The 16,227-nt window shown below is 35.8% G+C and overlaps 1 protein-coding gene across 5 annotated transcripts in view; it reads left to right on the top strand.

The window, feature by feature from the left end:
- Positions 1–483: 483 nt before the first annotated feature.
- Positions 484–16,227, top strand: part of poe (E3 ubiquitin-protein ligase-like protein poe) — a 214,135-nt gene continuing 198,391 nt past the window's right edge. For all 5 annotated transcript variants that reach the window (XM_069839628.1, XM_069839627.1, XM_069839626.1 and 2 more), the window contains exons 1-8: positions 484–641; positions 6,131–6,228; positions 7,588–7,842; positions 11,254–11,453; positions 11,599–11,780; positions 11,940–12,142; positions 13,880–14,013; positions 14,849–15,012. In XM_069839628.1, coding sequence (XP_069695729.1) covers positions 523–641; positions 6,131–6,228; positions 7,588–7,842; positions 11,254–11,453; positions 11,599–11,780; positions 11,940–12,142; positions 13,880–14,013; positions 14,849–15,012 — 1,355 coding nt within the window. In that variant the 5' untranslated portion in view covers positions 484–522. The remainder of the gene's footprint in view (positions 642–6,130; positions 6,229–7,587; positions 7,843–11,253; positions 11,454–11,598; positions 11,781–11,939; positions 12,143–13,879; positions 14,014–14,848; positions 15,013–16,227) is intronic.

Raw genomic sequence — 16,227 nt, 5'->3', positions numbered from 1 at the left:
ACAGTTTTGTTTCTGCACAGCATTCTTGTGGAAACCCAGGAACCTTTCTGAATCTTTCGGAAGTCGGAAAAAGGATAACTCTGGCCTCTTTCTCTTACTGTTGCTACAGTTTATAGCACTACAAACGTCTCCTCCTTGTCCCATATTATTATTCCAATTATTATATTTTAGCCATTAACATTTTCATCATAACCAATAACGAACATTTCACAAGCATCAATGTGAAATACACAACGAGCTAGCACTCGATAGAAATACGACACAGTCCAAAGTCGACCATGGACAGTCTATTGTTTCTAGTTGCTAACCGCTTAGAGCGCTTTATCACGAGATTTGCAAAAAAAAACACCTCAAGCTTCGCGACTGTATATAGTAGACTGTGATATTATTATGTTTATAAATAATTAAGGTGGCCATGACAATCGTACCCTCTGCTATCACTTTTCGGTCTCTGTGAGTCAATTTGGTACAGTTCACTTTTTCTTTGCTCACTCTAAAAGGATAATCGATTAGGAGACAAAAATGGCTGCTAATAGTGGTGGTGTAGAATGGGCTTCAATAGTTAAACCAATTTTGGCAGCCTCATATGGGTCTTTCAATAAAAGTGACATCTTAGAGCTTGTGAAAGCTATCAACAGAAGGTAATGTAGACATTTTATTGTCTTAATTCACGTTATCAGTAAAATCTACCACATACTTCCTGGGGGGGGGGGGGGATGACGGAACGAAATAGGAACTTTCTAGGAATATTGTAACAAGTATTTTTTCTATTTAATATTTAATTCATATGTGTTGCGTTGCGAAATATTTACGATTTAGAATTATCCTATTTTGTAAATTTACAGTGCAATTTATGTACGCATGACAATTTATTACGTATCAATATTTTTACATTCATAAAAATAGTAAACATAGATGTAAAATATTTATTACGATTCATATCGTATACTGTTATTTCTTTCACTATTTGGATAATTTCATATTTTGGTACTTGATTACAGAAAACTGTGAATGTAGGCGTATAGATAACTTGTGTCATATTTCCTCTTTCTAAAGGTTGCACAACTGAGACCTTACTTTTACACGGATATTTATCTCAGATGTAAAATCTTTACTTACATTTTAGGGATGAACCTTTATGTTCTAAGACTCATTATGATATACAATATGATAATGTACAACAATAGGGCCCTTATAATATGTATGTAATAATAATTCATGTGTAAACATTTTATTTCATCTCGCCAAAAAATTGTAATCTTTTAAAATGTTGACTTGTTCCTCATCTTCATTGCTAATGTAAGATCTATGGAATACAAGAAATGAAATGAAAAAAAAATGAAAAGTACCAGTGGTAATAACAGTGACATGGGATATATTTCGAAAAGAGAGTTCACTTAATTGTCATAATGATGTAAAGCAGTTGCGACACTTTTGTGACCATATTTGTCGTTGTTACCATATTTTGTTAGGCGGCCGGGTAGCTCAGTTGGTAGAGCAGCTGGCTACGGGGTTCGATCCCAGGTGGTGATAGGATTTTTTCTCGTTGCCAAACTTTCAGAACAGCCCCGAGGTTCACTCAGCCTCCTATAAAATTGAGTACCGGGTCTTTCCCGGGGGTAAAAGGCGGTCAGAGCGTGGTTCCGACCACACTACCTCATTCTAGTGCCGAGGTCATGGAAAGCATGGGGCTCTATCTCCATGCCCCCCAAGTGCCTTCATGGCATGTTATGGGGATACCTTTACCTTTATCTTTACCATATTTTGTTAATAGGCATCTCTTTTATAGAGCATAGTTCTCAATTTATATTGGTCGCCAGTATTAACTTATTTCTTGTTTAATTGATAGAGGTTTTAAATCTCGCATACATGTCTGAACTACCAGACTAATACCTAGGTTATGTCTACCAAATTCAGTTGGATTATATACTTTTTCACGTCTTGCCTTCGTTATCTGATGTGTAGTAGTGTAGTTGTAGCAACTACATTTCATTTTGGAATATGAATATTTTATATATCGATACTTTCTTTTTATAGTGAGATGCAGGCCTATAGCAACCCATATGTATGTATTGCTTGAAATCTGGAACTGATCCATTGTTAGTGTGTTGGCCTATTGTTCTAGGTGATTGGCGTTTTGTTGACTCAATGTCTATGCCTGTCTAGAATTCAGATAGAAAGGAAAGTAATTCTTAGGCCTATGTTTCTTCGTTAGAATGATCACATATTGATGTTTAAACACACAGCCTATTAATTATCCCATTGTGTACCCAATGTAAAAAGCATACACAGACAACCTTTGATAAATTTTAAACTTGCATAGACTGATTCAGTTCCTCAGGAGTCAACGAACAATTCCAAGGAATTTTCACCTAACATAGCCTAATTTAGTTAATTATTGAAGAAAAGTCGTACATACGTCATTTTTACGATACATTATTACGTAAATATTTCGATTGAGAGTGCTGTGATCCGTTAGCCACACTGTGGTCGAAATGACGTCTGTGGTGCATTATATCCTTTGATTAAATTGTTAGTAGAGGCTATGGCAGGAAGTTGTTCGAATGGTTTTGGAACTTGCAGTGGATGTTGGATAGTTATAGAATTTTCTAGATTGTGCGCTGACTTGTTTATTTAGCAGAGTTTATTTATATTGAAGCACTCCTGTCCTGGTTATCGAGATTGACTGCAACATTTCTTGAAGGTGACCAGCATGCTGTATCCATCACTAAAAAATTAAATTATGCAAAGTTAAACAAATTATTTGGACTTCGATCTTGCCATGCAGCACACATGAGACTAATGTCTGATGTGTATTTCGTTATTTTATGATGAAATGAAACTGAGAGATGGTTTTACAAATATTATATCTGGAATAATAAATATAACGAGTTTTCGTAAGATCGAGGGTTAGTGACAGGTTAGGTTTGGCTTGTTTAGGCTTTTGGCATGCTTTGAATATTTTGTTTTTGATAGAGTTTTCGTAAGGTCTAGGATCAGTGATAGGTTTGGTTTGTTCACGGTTATCTGTGTGTGTGTGCGCGTGCGTGCTTTTTTTTCCACACTTGTGGAGTAACTGTTAGCGCATCTAGCCGCGAAACCAGGTGGCTCTTTTTTTCGGGGCTTTCCCTCAACACAATATGAGCAAATGCTGGGTAACTTTCGGTGTTGAACCCTGGACTCATTTCATCGGCATTATCACCTTTATCTCATTCAGACACTAAATAACCTAAGATGTTGATAAAGCGTCGTAAAATAACCTACTAAAATAAATAAATTTGACTCCACATTACACCACACAAACACACCCTCACAGGAAACAAAACAAGAGGTGCCAAGACCAACAACGACCAGTTCTGAAGATGACTCATAATAGGTCGAAACATGTAAACCAGGTACGATAGAATTTAATACGAGAAAGTCATGTAATATATATGTTCCGAAGTGATACAGTGTTAAAAGTTGTGTAATCAAGATATAAAATAAATATATGTGTGTGTGTTTTTTGGTAGATTCGTGAGGTCTAGAATCAATAACAGGTTAGTTTTGGTTTGTTGAGACTTTTGGTATGCCTTGCAATACGTTTTTATCAATTCCGACGTATTAAAAATCATGGAAGCATTTCTAGTGAAAAGTCGAAAAACGTTGAAATACCATATATCCTTAAAACACACTTTTTAAGCACACAGCTGTGGTTGCAACACAATTCGTACTAAGTTATTTTTACTTTTTTTTTAATTTTTTTATTTTTCTTGAAAGTGGTCAGAGCAAGAGAGGCGCAAGTCCTAACTTTTTCTATAGTCATTTGTGCCAGAAATGAAGTGCTGAATAGAACATCTAACTAGATACATCTGTTGATGCACCATTAAAATTAATAGAAAGGAGCTATCCTTGCGTTCCCACAATAATAGTTGAAAAGATGATTACCGGTACTTGTTTCATTTCGACAACTCGTCATGGAATATCTCTCTTTTCACTTTAGGAATTTCACAGACAATTACAGGAAGCTTATTAATTGTCTTGTGTGAGTCTGATTAGTGTTCAAAGATTGGTCTGGAATTTTAAAGCTGGCAATATGGATATTGCTGATTAACTCTTCTCTGGTTATCTGTCGTCAGCTTTGTTGGATGACAACGAAAGAGACTTGATGCCCTTATCAGGTTGAATTGCCATGCAACAGTTCGAGAAATGAATATCAAGCTTGGTGTAGGTCATAATGCCATTCAAATAGAAGCTTCGCTGATTGGTGCTTAATTTGCTTTCAGAGGAACAAAAATTGCAGCGTCAAAATATTTGTCTTCAGTGCTCTCGACTTCCAAGCTTATGGACACAGTGTCGTGGAATACTGAAAGTGTTATGATACTTGACTTCCTGCTTCACTAGCAAATAGTTAATTCAGATCATATCAAGAAAGTCCGAAAAAGCTTTGTCGAGCAGCACTGTGTGATGAACTATCTGGCAAAAAAGTAATCCTTCAACTTGACAATGCTCGACTACACATAACACATCGAAATTCTTCCCTACGCCACCTACAGCCCGGATGTAGTCACTAAAATCAGATTTCTACATTTTTGGTTTTGTCAAGGAAAGCCTGAGAGAGCAGCATTTCTAGACAAATGGAGATGAGCATGAAGCCATATGTCATAGGCTGCTCTTCTCTGGAATGGCATATACATGACTTTAGGCCTCTGCAAAAAAATTTTTTATGACATTCAGTGCAACCTTTGTAGTAGCTACACAAATTTGTCTTGTATTATTTTGTGATGTATGCATAGTTTCTCTAATTTATTTCATTATGTATATCGTCGTCGTTCCTGCAATAACTCCTATGTGACATATTTATCGATTTTCAGATTTTTGCTGTATTAAATAACTTAAATAATGATACAGCAAATAATAAAATCTCCTATATGTAATTATATTCCTTTCTTTCGAAAATGTAAGAATTCACAATCCCCTATGTACAGCTGCCATAGGATGAATTAATGTGTTTTTTTTCCTACTGAAAAATTGTATATTTTGTACATAGGAGTTATTGCAGGAACAACGACGATATGGTAAGGTTGCCAGATTTTTTTTCACAATTTCCGGAAACAGATATTGACATATAAAAAAACTATTTCTAATATTTAACTGTTAGTTTACCATTGACGTATTGAGGCATATGTATGTTTCGATTTCCATGGCGGCATTGCATTCTTTCCAAATTCTTTCGTTCTCCATATTTGTACCTTCTCATCTTTTCCTCATCCAATTGTCCTGTTTTTTCATCCCAGCTGCTTCTAATCTGTTTGTATTTTCTAATAATAATAATAATAATAATAATAATAATAATAATAATAATAATAATAATAATAGTAATAGTAATAATAATAATAATAATAATAATAATAATAATAATAATAATAATAATAATTTTCGTCATAATTGTAATAATGATCATCAGTGCAATCAAAATCTTTTCACCCTTGCATTGCATCTCCAAAAGAACCATCACAAAATTCTCTTGTCAAACACCAGTTTCTTTTTCAACTAAAACTGACATAAGATTAATACTGAATCTCTCAGGACCATTTAACTTGCTAGCAAAGCTTTCCTTTTTACATGATTGGCATGGTGTTTTGTTGAGTGGCCAGACAGAACGGTAGCTGCTTCAAAACATTCTATTATGGTCTATATTATTCCCAGAGTATTGGGTTTATCATGAAGAGTTTACATGCATATGCATCTTGAAGCCTATACCTTTCATAGCCCACATTGAAAATTCACAAGTAATGTACAACACTTCACAATGATGTTCTTGTAGTGTTTTTTTTTAAACTTACTGTATTAATGTACAGATTTAACCTAGATTGTGCGTGGATGTCAGTTCAGAGCCCACTTGGGCTAATTAAATCTGGTTAGATTTTTTCCGAGGTTTTCCTTAACTATAAGACCATATGTTAAGTAATTCTGTGGTGAATCCTCGAACTCATTTCTGCAAAATACCATCTCACTATCACCACTTCCATCAACCTATCATAATTACTCAGTTGATTTAGTGTCTTAAATAACCAATTAAAAATTTTAACGTAAATTAACATGGTACGTAACTATATCTATATTAACTGTTAATTGTAATTTTTTTCAGTGAACATGAACTCCTGAATCATGAAGATGAATATGAGACATTCTATACAGCATTTGCAGCTTTGGCTGCAGATTATATTAGCTCCAGTGCTAGTACGTGTAAGTATTTGAACAAAATGTATTACTGTAGTGAATTATAATCATACATTAGAATTAGAATTAGCCACGAAATCCCATAAAGGACAAGGGCCTCCTGTCTATGCAGGGTGGCTTGTCAAGCAGTTCCCGGTTAGCCACTCCGGGAATGATGGTCACTTTTGTAATGTAATAGTTTGGGATTCTGTCTGGGTTAACACTGAGGGGTCCACTGTTCACTAGTCACTGTTTGGGTTGCAAGTCACTTTGTGATTAGTTTCCATTGTCGTCGATCTTTCGCTGTTCTTGACCATAGACGGCCAAATCTTGATCTAAGTTCATCTGCCCACCTTGTCTTCTGTCTTCCAGCATTGCGTTTGCCAATCCTTGGGTCCCATGTCGTAAGGATGTGTGTTCACCGGTTCTCGTTGAGTCACATCACGTGTTTTGCCCACTTCTTCTTCAGTTTGTCGGCCGTTTCTGCAACGTCTTTGAGATGTGTTTGGCTCCTTGTGTCTTTGTTACGTAGTCTGTGTCTAAGTGTGATGTTCAGCATCTTCTTCTTCATTTTTTGTTGGCACTTTGTAAGCATGTCCTGCTCTCTCTCCGTTAGAGACCATGTCTGTGCTCCATATAGGAGAACTGGAAGGATGCAGCTGTTCATGACTCCGCTTCTTAATTTTAAATTGTAAGTCTTGTCTGTCAGAATGAAACTGAGGCTCCAAAATCTCTTCCATGCATTTCCGATTCTTCTTTGAATCTCGTTCTGTCGTCTGTTGTGAAAGGACATTAGTTGCCAAGGTAGATGTATTCAGTCACGTAGTTTAGTTGTCTGCTTCCTATTGTGATTGGTATTTTGGAGTTGTTAGTCATGACTTTTGTTTTCTGTGGGTTTAGTTGTAGTCCTACTTCTGTGCTGAGGTTCTGTAGCTCCACTATCGTTGCGTCCAGTTTTTTGGCTGATGTGGCTAGGAGTACAATGTCGTCTGCAAAACGTATGTTGGAGAGTTTCTTCCCGTCAATAGTTATTCTGTTGTTGAGCTTTCTCTTTCTGAACACTTCTTGTAGAAGGCTGTTGAACATTTTAGGGGACATACAGTCCCTGTCTGACTCCTCTTTCAAGTCTGAATTCTTTTCCTTCCTTGTCTAGTCTGATTTTTGCTGTGCTGTTGGCGTAGATTTTTGTTAATATTATGTATTTCGTTTCCACACCATGTCATGGATATATGTTTAACTGAGTCAAATGCCTTTGAGTAGCCAATGAAGGCTTGGTACAGGCTGAGGTTAAATTCTTCTGCTTTTTCGATCAAATTCATACTTAAATAGTAGTGAAATTCGGGTACCGGTAATTTGCATTTCTGACTTAGATTTTTGTTGTTGCAGTATGCAAGAGTCAAGTGGGTGTTGTCTGCCAGGCATGCCGCATCCTTCTTCAGTACTTGCTGTCACATCTACAGGCACATAGCACTGGTGAAGCAGTGGCAACAACTGGAGCAATGTTGTTTCCAAAACAGTTGCTGCTTCCTATACGTGCTCTTTGTAGTGCAGAAGGAATGCTTCAAAGGGCTGATCAGATATCCTTGACTGCCATAATGAAAAATGCAAAGTTACCTGCACATATTAAAACCAGCACTCCAGGTAATTTCATTGTAATTTAATTTGATTTTAGTTTATACTTAATGTAATGAATCATTCTATTTCCACTACTGATATTGCTACAGCTACTAATACTAATAATGTGTGCGGTTTTTTTAAATACTTTATTCCACATCATGCTCCATGACAATGTGTAATATTACATGATATATATTCTTACTCTTATGCTGTAAATTTTAGTTTACAAACTGTTGTATTTCTTAAATTGGTTTAGGCTATTATAAGTATCTAATTTGGTCAATTATAGAATGTCCAGATCAGTTAATTCTATATAGCTAACAAAGCTTCTAAGATGTCTTTTCATTAGTTCATTTGTTATTGGCCATTTTTTACTATTTTATCATATCTCTCCATAAAGCTTGTCTTTTGGCACTGTGCAGTTCACACTCCCACAGAAGGTGATTTACTGATTGTATATCTTTATTACGTGAACAGTTTGGATTATCAGTTATTTTAGATCTATGGAAGCACTCTTTCAGTTTTTGATGACCAGTTTGGAAAGTAGCTAGTTAAATTATCCGTTAATTTTAGATTTACCAACAGACTATCATTAACACCGGGAAAAATGATTTTGTAATTTTACCATTGTTTGTAGCTGACCACTCTCTTTGCCACTCTTGTACACTTTGTTCATTCACTGCACTGTAGACTGCACTTTTGGGTAATTCCTTGTATGATTCTTGAAAGTACGAGGTCTGTCTAAAAAGTATCCGACCTTTAGCCAGAAAAAATATTTCAAATACCTGACGGGGTTGGGACCCTAATCCCCTTCAAAGTAGGCCCCTTGTGCTTGCACACACTTAGCCCACCGATCCTTCCACTGCCGGAAACACCTCTGGAAGTCTTCTTTTGGAATGGTGTTCAGCTCCGTCGTCGCATTCCGCATTATCTCTTCTCTACTCTCAAAATGGGATCCTTTCAGTGGTGTCTTCAATTTTGGAAACAACCAGAAGTCGCAAGGAGCCAGGTCTGGAGAGTAGGGAGGTTGGTGAACGGTTGTAATTCCATGTTTGGCCAAGAAAGTGTGTATCAATTGGGATGAATGTGCGGGGGCGTTGTCGTGATGCAAGTGCCAGTTGTTCGCCGTCCACATGTCTGGTCTTTTGCGCCGAACTGCATCACGGAGTCGCCATAGAACATCGTGATAGTACTCCTTTGTCACCATTTGTCCTTCCGGTGCGTATTCGTGATGCACAATTCCACGGACATCAAAGAAAACAGTCAGCATCACCTTGATTTTGCTTCGCACCTGCCGCGCTTTCTTCGGCCTTGGAGACTCGGGATGCTTCCATTGCGACGACTGTCTTTTTGTTCCTGGGTCGTACCCGTACACCCATGACTCATCTCCAGTTATCACGGTGTTCAGAAACCCAGGATCAGTGTTGGCGGTGTCCAGAAGGTCCTGTGCAACGTCACGACGGAGGTCTTTTTGTTCCGGGGACAACAACTTCGGCACGAATTTCGCAGCCACTCGGTTCATGTTCAAATCATCACACAAAATTGCATGTGCAGAATCTTTACTCACTCCAACCTCTTCGGCAATCTCCCGCACGGTCAAACGACGATCTGCCATCACCAAATTTCGCACCCTCTCAACAACAGCTGCACTCCGAGCAGTTTGGGGCCTGCCACAACGCTGCTCACTCTCCGCTGATGTGCGGCCATCTTTGAATCGGTTGAACCACTCCTTAATTTGTGTTACACCCATCGCATCTTCCCCAAACACCTGCTGAATCTTACGAATTGTTTGACTTTGAGAATCACCAAGCTTTTGACAAAATTTGATGCAGTATCTTTGCTCAATTCGTTCAGTCATCTTGCGAGAAAACTAAATCCGACAAACACCTAGAACAGCACCTTACTTGGCGACCACCAGCCAGTGACTGGCACAAGCGAATGCGGTGAAAAAATTCAAGCATGCGCATTACAGTTCCTCCTTCCACCATGCACAGTGGCGCCGCCTTAGAATCACAACTTTACGCGGGAAAAATTAAGGTCGGATACTTTTTAGACAGGCCTCGTATATGCATGTGTGCATCTGTATTACTTATAAATAGCCTGCATAATTTGAAAAGTGGCATTAAGTAAGGAATTATCTTTATTGTAATGCCATGTGCCTATCGTAATTATCTGGGCATAGTGTAGTTCATTTTCATTCTCACAGCATAGGAATAAATTACATTATACAGGTATTGTCAGTGTATTTCAATTTTTTTTTCTATAGGTGTGTCTAACATTTACAGATACCTATGTAATTATTAAATTACTAAGAAGCTAAATTATAATTCAAAATAGGCTAATTAAAAATTGTTTCTAGGCTGAATAAGTTTTACTAATTGTCACTTCCTTGCGTACAGAGGAATTTAAATTGTTTTATCAATTTTAAAAGTGCAATTAATTTCAGCTTTTTGGTGTGCTCCTATATGTTAATGTGCCACAGATAATTGATTAGTAAATAATTCTTATTTGGAATAACAAAATTCTGAAGAATGATTAAAACATTGTAGAGCTACAGTTCGTACATTTGAGATGTTGCTAATTTTCAAAGAATTTCTCAAATTGTTTTGTTTATTTCTGAGAACTTAATATTACAGAGTTTGAAGGTTATTTTCATATCCAAGGCAGTATGAATAAAAAAATTGAGAATTCCACTCTTAGCCATAAAGCTTAAAGACCAATATATACTATATATTTTCGTTTAATAAACAGTTTTTTTTTTTTTTTTTTTTTCGTTATTCAGTAGTTTCATACTATAATTCAGTGACAGATGCAATAACTAAGATGGCTTCTGATACCACGAGGACTATTTTCTCAGTATAATTGTGCATTTAAATTACTTAGGTGTGAATGAACTTTATAGTGACTTAATTGAAGTTAATGTTGTGTCATTCAGGTTGGTGAAAGTGACATATTGTTATGTCACTTCGAAAAATGCCCCTGTGACCAGTCTATACTTTCGAAAGATTGTTACGAAGAAGGACCACCTCTCTACGTAAAGTTTAACTGGAGGTGCACATAACTGCGGAATCCCGGCCAAACAAGTCACTCAGCTGAGTGCGCTCCTAGTATAATGGCAGTTGACATTGGACATATACGTCAACATATATGCGTAACTTGGAGTCAGGCCACGAAGGGAAACATTGAAGGAGGAGGGTTTGGTCCGGTACTGTGGATTGAATTCGGCGTAGCTCAATAGTCAGAGTGCTTGGTACGTAGAACCAAGGACCCGGGTTCGATCCCTGGTGCCAGAGCGAATTTTTCTCCTCAAATATTAAGAAAGAAAATAGTTTAAAACTACAAACATGATGCTATTGGGGAGGGGAGGATAAGGATTAGTCCTGTGCTGATTTTTAAATTCCATGTTGTTAAGTTACTTTTAACATCTTTTCCTAGGAGAAAAGGAAGTTCCTGTTAAAGAACCAAAACGATCTAGATCAGATTTGTCAGCTTCAATATTAGAGCAGCTGACAACACCATTACACGACTTTGTTATACCAAGACCACAATTGCCAGAAAGTTCTGATTTGTCTGCCAACAAGACGGGAGAATCCAACAATTTGAGTACAGGTGGAGATCCAGGACAAGATACTAAGGTGAATATGACAGCATAAGACTTCATTTATAGAGCAGATTTTAATACAAACTGTATGCAGACCATTATGTATTTTTACATTGTTAAGTAATATTTGCAAAATATGTGCTACAATTTGACACTTTTTTTTTCTCTCTCTCTTTCAGAATCTCTTCATTCAGAAAAACGTTGCAAGTCTTCAAGCATTGCGTGCTGGGGATATTTTGATTGATATGTGCTTAAATCTACCCCATTTAACCCGTTATATTCACAAATATCGAGATGCAGTTGCTAAGAAAGGCTTCAGTCTTCCTGCATCTCATTCTGAAGCCACTTTGGTCAGACACAGGTGAAGATTAATTCATGATATCTACAGTTATATTATGAATTTATCAGTTTTCTTTATATTTTAATGACAACTAGTTCCTGGGCTGTATCTTTACTTGTACATTTTATCTGAATAATATCTTTACTTTTTGATAATCACCAGAATGTGGTATACTTTCAGTCTGCAGGCACTAGTGAATGACATAAGCTTGACTTGGAGCGCCCTCTCACTGCCAGTTCTAGAACCATTAACCCCAGACAAGCTAGAGAAGCTATGTGTGCTTACTATGTCGTGTCTTTATTGCGCTGTCTCAAATGCAACGGCCAGCAGCTTACTGGGTATCTCATCTGCTATATCGCCTAAGTGTACAGGAACTACATCAGGTTAGTTTTTTTATTCTGTTGTATGTGCGTCATTGGTATACAGTTTGATAAAAGAGGAATTTACCAAGCGGTATTGTTAGCATGCCTGCTTTGTAGTCAGGAGATTATGGGGGCCTTATATCCTGATTTGAATATTTTTGCGGTTTCTGAGTTTCTGCAGGTAAATGCTGAGATAGTACCAATTAGGAAGCTCCACATTCTTTTTCTTCCCCAATGCTGTAATCTTCGATCATTACACTTCATATGACATCAGATATTTGCAACAGATTAGCTTCCTGTTCAATAAGTAGTGCACTAGATCGCAGAAGGTACTGTTCTCTGTTGGAAAGTAAGAAAGGTAAATGTGGCAACAATAGAATGAATGTGTGAAATCATATAAAATTAAAAAAAAATAATACGTGCAAATTATGATTTCCCATATGTGTGCCTTGTTTCAGAGAGATTAGAAGTCTACTTCAGAAGCTCTATACAGATCATTATAGCATCAATTATTTTTTTTTTATTCATTTTGGAAGCTAGGTGTACTTGAATTTTTTCACTTGTACAGACAGATTTGTTGAACATTAGTATCTTGTTTCTATCTTTTATGCATTTTTGCAATATGATGTAACTTAAGATAATTCTGTATACAATTCATTGCCACATTTTGTATTGTTAGAAATTGAATAATTTGTCAGCATGCATCATTTGAATGTTTGTTTATTTCCAGGGTAATTTTCCCTAATCAAAATAAGTAAATTATATTAACAGGGAATACATAACATAAGTCAAAATTAATAAAATGGAACTGTTGTTAATAAACTGAAAGCAAATAAAAATATCAATCGAACAACTTAAATACAGAATGAAAGTATATAGATATCGAAATGTTGTGGCATTCATGATTAATAATAAGGTATTTTATGAGTATGTACCTTAAAATAGTATTAAAACGTAATGGTGTTTACATGACTTGAATGACTATTTCAGGAACTACGTTTATAAATAAAACATATTCACTTTTAGTTATGTATATTTGAACCGTTGAGAGCAGAAGTGGTGTAAGCCAAAAATGGGTAATGAGGGTTGAAGTAAACATTCTGTAAAATATAGCGCAAAGTAGCAATTGATATTCAACTTAATTAAACTATTAGTAGTCAGTAGATAGCACGAAGGACATATTAATTGCAACTTTGCGCTGTATTTTACAGAATTTTTACTTTAAAAGTTATTACCCAATTTTGACTTACACCACTTTTGCTCTGAACGGCTCATTTTTCTGTTAAATTTTTTTTTTTACTGGAAGAAGACACTCTTTTCATTAAAAAGGCGTAATATTGGTAATTACTTCTGTGCCTCTCTTAAGTCAAATGTATGTTATCTGTATGGAATAATTTTTTTTTTTACGTATAATGGCATACTACGGACTCAGAAAGATTATATTATGCCACACCAGCTGACTGATCAGAGTCCTACAAACAATGTTGTCATTGTTACTCATAAACAATTTATTAATGTATATTTACTTATAAAGAATTTAATTTATATACATGGCACTGTTAACTTCCAATTTGTACTGTTGAGTCTCTAGGAGCAGTAGATGTAAAGCAACTATTGAACGTTATTTGAATTTACATTTCCTTCTGTCTGGTTACTTACTACGATCTCTGTTGTGTTAACATGGAAGGAAAGCAATTATACATGTGTTAGAAATTAAATAGTTTCTGAATACAAATGAGTTGAATTGTATATTTACAGGCACTGCAGCAGGTAAAGGTGGGGAGGATGAGGGTGGTGCAGATAGCCATGCTATTACTGTTGTTGAGAAAGCATTGGAAATATTTTCTTTGGTTTCTGGAGTCATCAAGACATCCACGAGGGCTGGAGGACATGTAAGAACTTCAGTTTAGTTTTGTAGTTTCAGTACAGTAAGTTAGTTGATGTTAATGAAATAAGTCAATTATTATTTCGGAAAATTGTACCTGTTAGTTTTTTTTGTTTGTGTGTTTTTTTTTTTAAATCATTCCACATGCTCAATTACCGAGTAATACTACATGCGATTAATACAGCTACATAAATCTTTACAATTCAGCTTTCTTAAGTAAACTACACATCTTGTACCAGTAAACTTTCACAGGTAATATATTGTTGCTTATATTTTAACATTATTATTCTGTCATTGGAATAAGCTTATACGGTGGCATTTCTCGAACATGAGTTAAGTCCTAGATCATGTATATAACAGATTGCCTCTCCCTATGTTAAAATTGGTAGCACTTGGAAGGGAACCACCGCCAGGATTGCCACCCGTCCACCGTAAACGAACATGAGATGGCAGTACAGTCGCTAATACAATTCAAATGGGAGTTATGACGTGACTCCTTATGTAACAACTAGATGGCAGCATAGTAAACCTGACAAAATGTTGTTACTGTCGAAGCCTATAAGGCTGAGAATCTGGGTATATATGATCTAGGGTTAAGTGCATCCAGGGCAAGCTAAAACATTTTAAATTTTAGTGGCAAAGGGATTCATCTTTTAATTATACCACACACTAGAATTGAAATAAAAAATTTCACGGAATTTACGAAATCTTAAGTACTTTCAACCACATTTTCTCAGAAATAACTTAAGTGCACTTACACCCCTTTGCTTCTGACCACCTCACATAATATTTTTGTAATGTTTTACATTACTCGCTAATATGTATTTGTATTGATGTTTCAGATTTTGCAAAATCACTTGCTTATCGGAGTGTGGGTGCTAATAACAGGACTTCAGACTCAGCTTTCAGCATCCAGCTTCTTGGCAGCTGATAAAGGCAAAGATGATAAAGGAAAGTCTCCCAACAAGTTGCGGGAAGGATCCAGTAGAATTAATCTTATGAAAGTGTGAGTAGACATTTTGCTTCTCAATATACATTTTCATTTTGGGATATTGGTTTATTTATTTTGAGATGTAGGTAGTAGGTATGTATGTTCAGTTGAAAAACTGGTTGGAACCTCATAAGTGACACCAATAAGGTATCACTCATGAGGCACCTAAACCAGAAATAGTGGAAATAATGGAGTAGGATGGCCAGTCCCTTTCTTCCTCCATTCCATACATCGCTGACTATAGTATTGTCCCACTATAGCAGATTTCAGTTTAGTGTACGTATTTTAAATCCCCACCAAAATCCTATACATAATACGAATATATTTCATTTTTACGTTATAATTATTTTTTATCATTTCATTATCATGTACAACAATTTTTAAAGTTAATATATAGTGAGGTTAGTTGGGACACTCGTATTTTCGTCCAGAGCTGACCCAGCTATAAATGTTGGTTACCGCGAGGAACACGTGCACGTCTCCGACACTTTTAGGCCTACAATCCTACTGTTACAATGCTTAAAAGTTACAGTACTTATCAAGCCAAGCTCACATTTGTTGCTCAAAATGTCCTCTATTTACTACAACACACATTTGACATCTTTTTATGAAATTTGCAGCCTCGTAAGATATTTGAGGGTTGTGTTGCAATCTTTCACCAATCTCATCTAATTTCTCTTTCAACAGAACATGGCATTCTCTTTTTGGTTTTTCATCATCAAAACAACTTTGTTTAGATTAGGGTGACCAGATTCACATCACTAGAAAAGGACACAAAGCTTCAAAAAAGACATTCTTCAAAAAAAGAGGACAGAAACTATGTAGTTAGATTTAGGACTAGGCCTATATTATACTATAAATTACGTCAATATCCGTTTTCCTACAAAATATTTACAGTACAGATTTAGACTTATATCATACTTAAAAGTATGTTAATATTGCAAAATAATTTAGGTAAAACTTGATAATAATGATTTTACAGTTAGCTACATATGAAAGTCAAGGGAACTATAATTATAAGAGGACAGAAAATATCTATTTAGATTTAGGCTTAGACCTATATTATACTTAAAATTATGTCAATATCTATTTTTATTATAGTATGCTATGATAAAACTTAATAATATAAAATGATTTTACAGTTAACTGTATAAAAGCCAAGAGAACTATTATCAAAATACATAAAAAGACTGCAAAAAATTTGAATTTAATATTACTTTGTAAGCAAAA

This window comes from Periplaneta americana, chromosome 11 (genome assembly GCF_040183065.1).
Source record: "Periplaneta americana isolate PAMFEO1 chromosome 11, P.americana_PAMFEO1_priV1, whole genome shotgun sequence".
NCBI lineage: Eukaryota > Metazoa > Arthropoda > Insecta > Blattodea > Blattidae > Periplaneta > Periplaneta americana.
The sequence above is the reverse complement of the archived record's forward strand: the minus strand, read 5'-3'. Positions and strand labels throughout refer to the sequence as shown.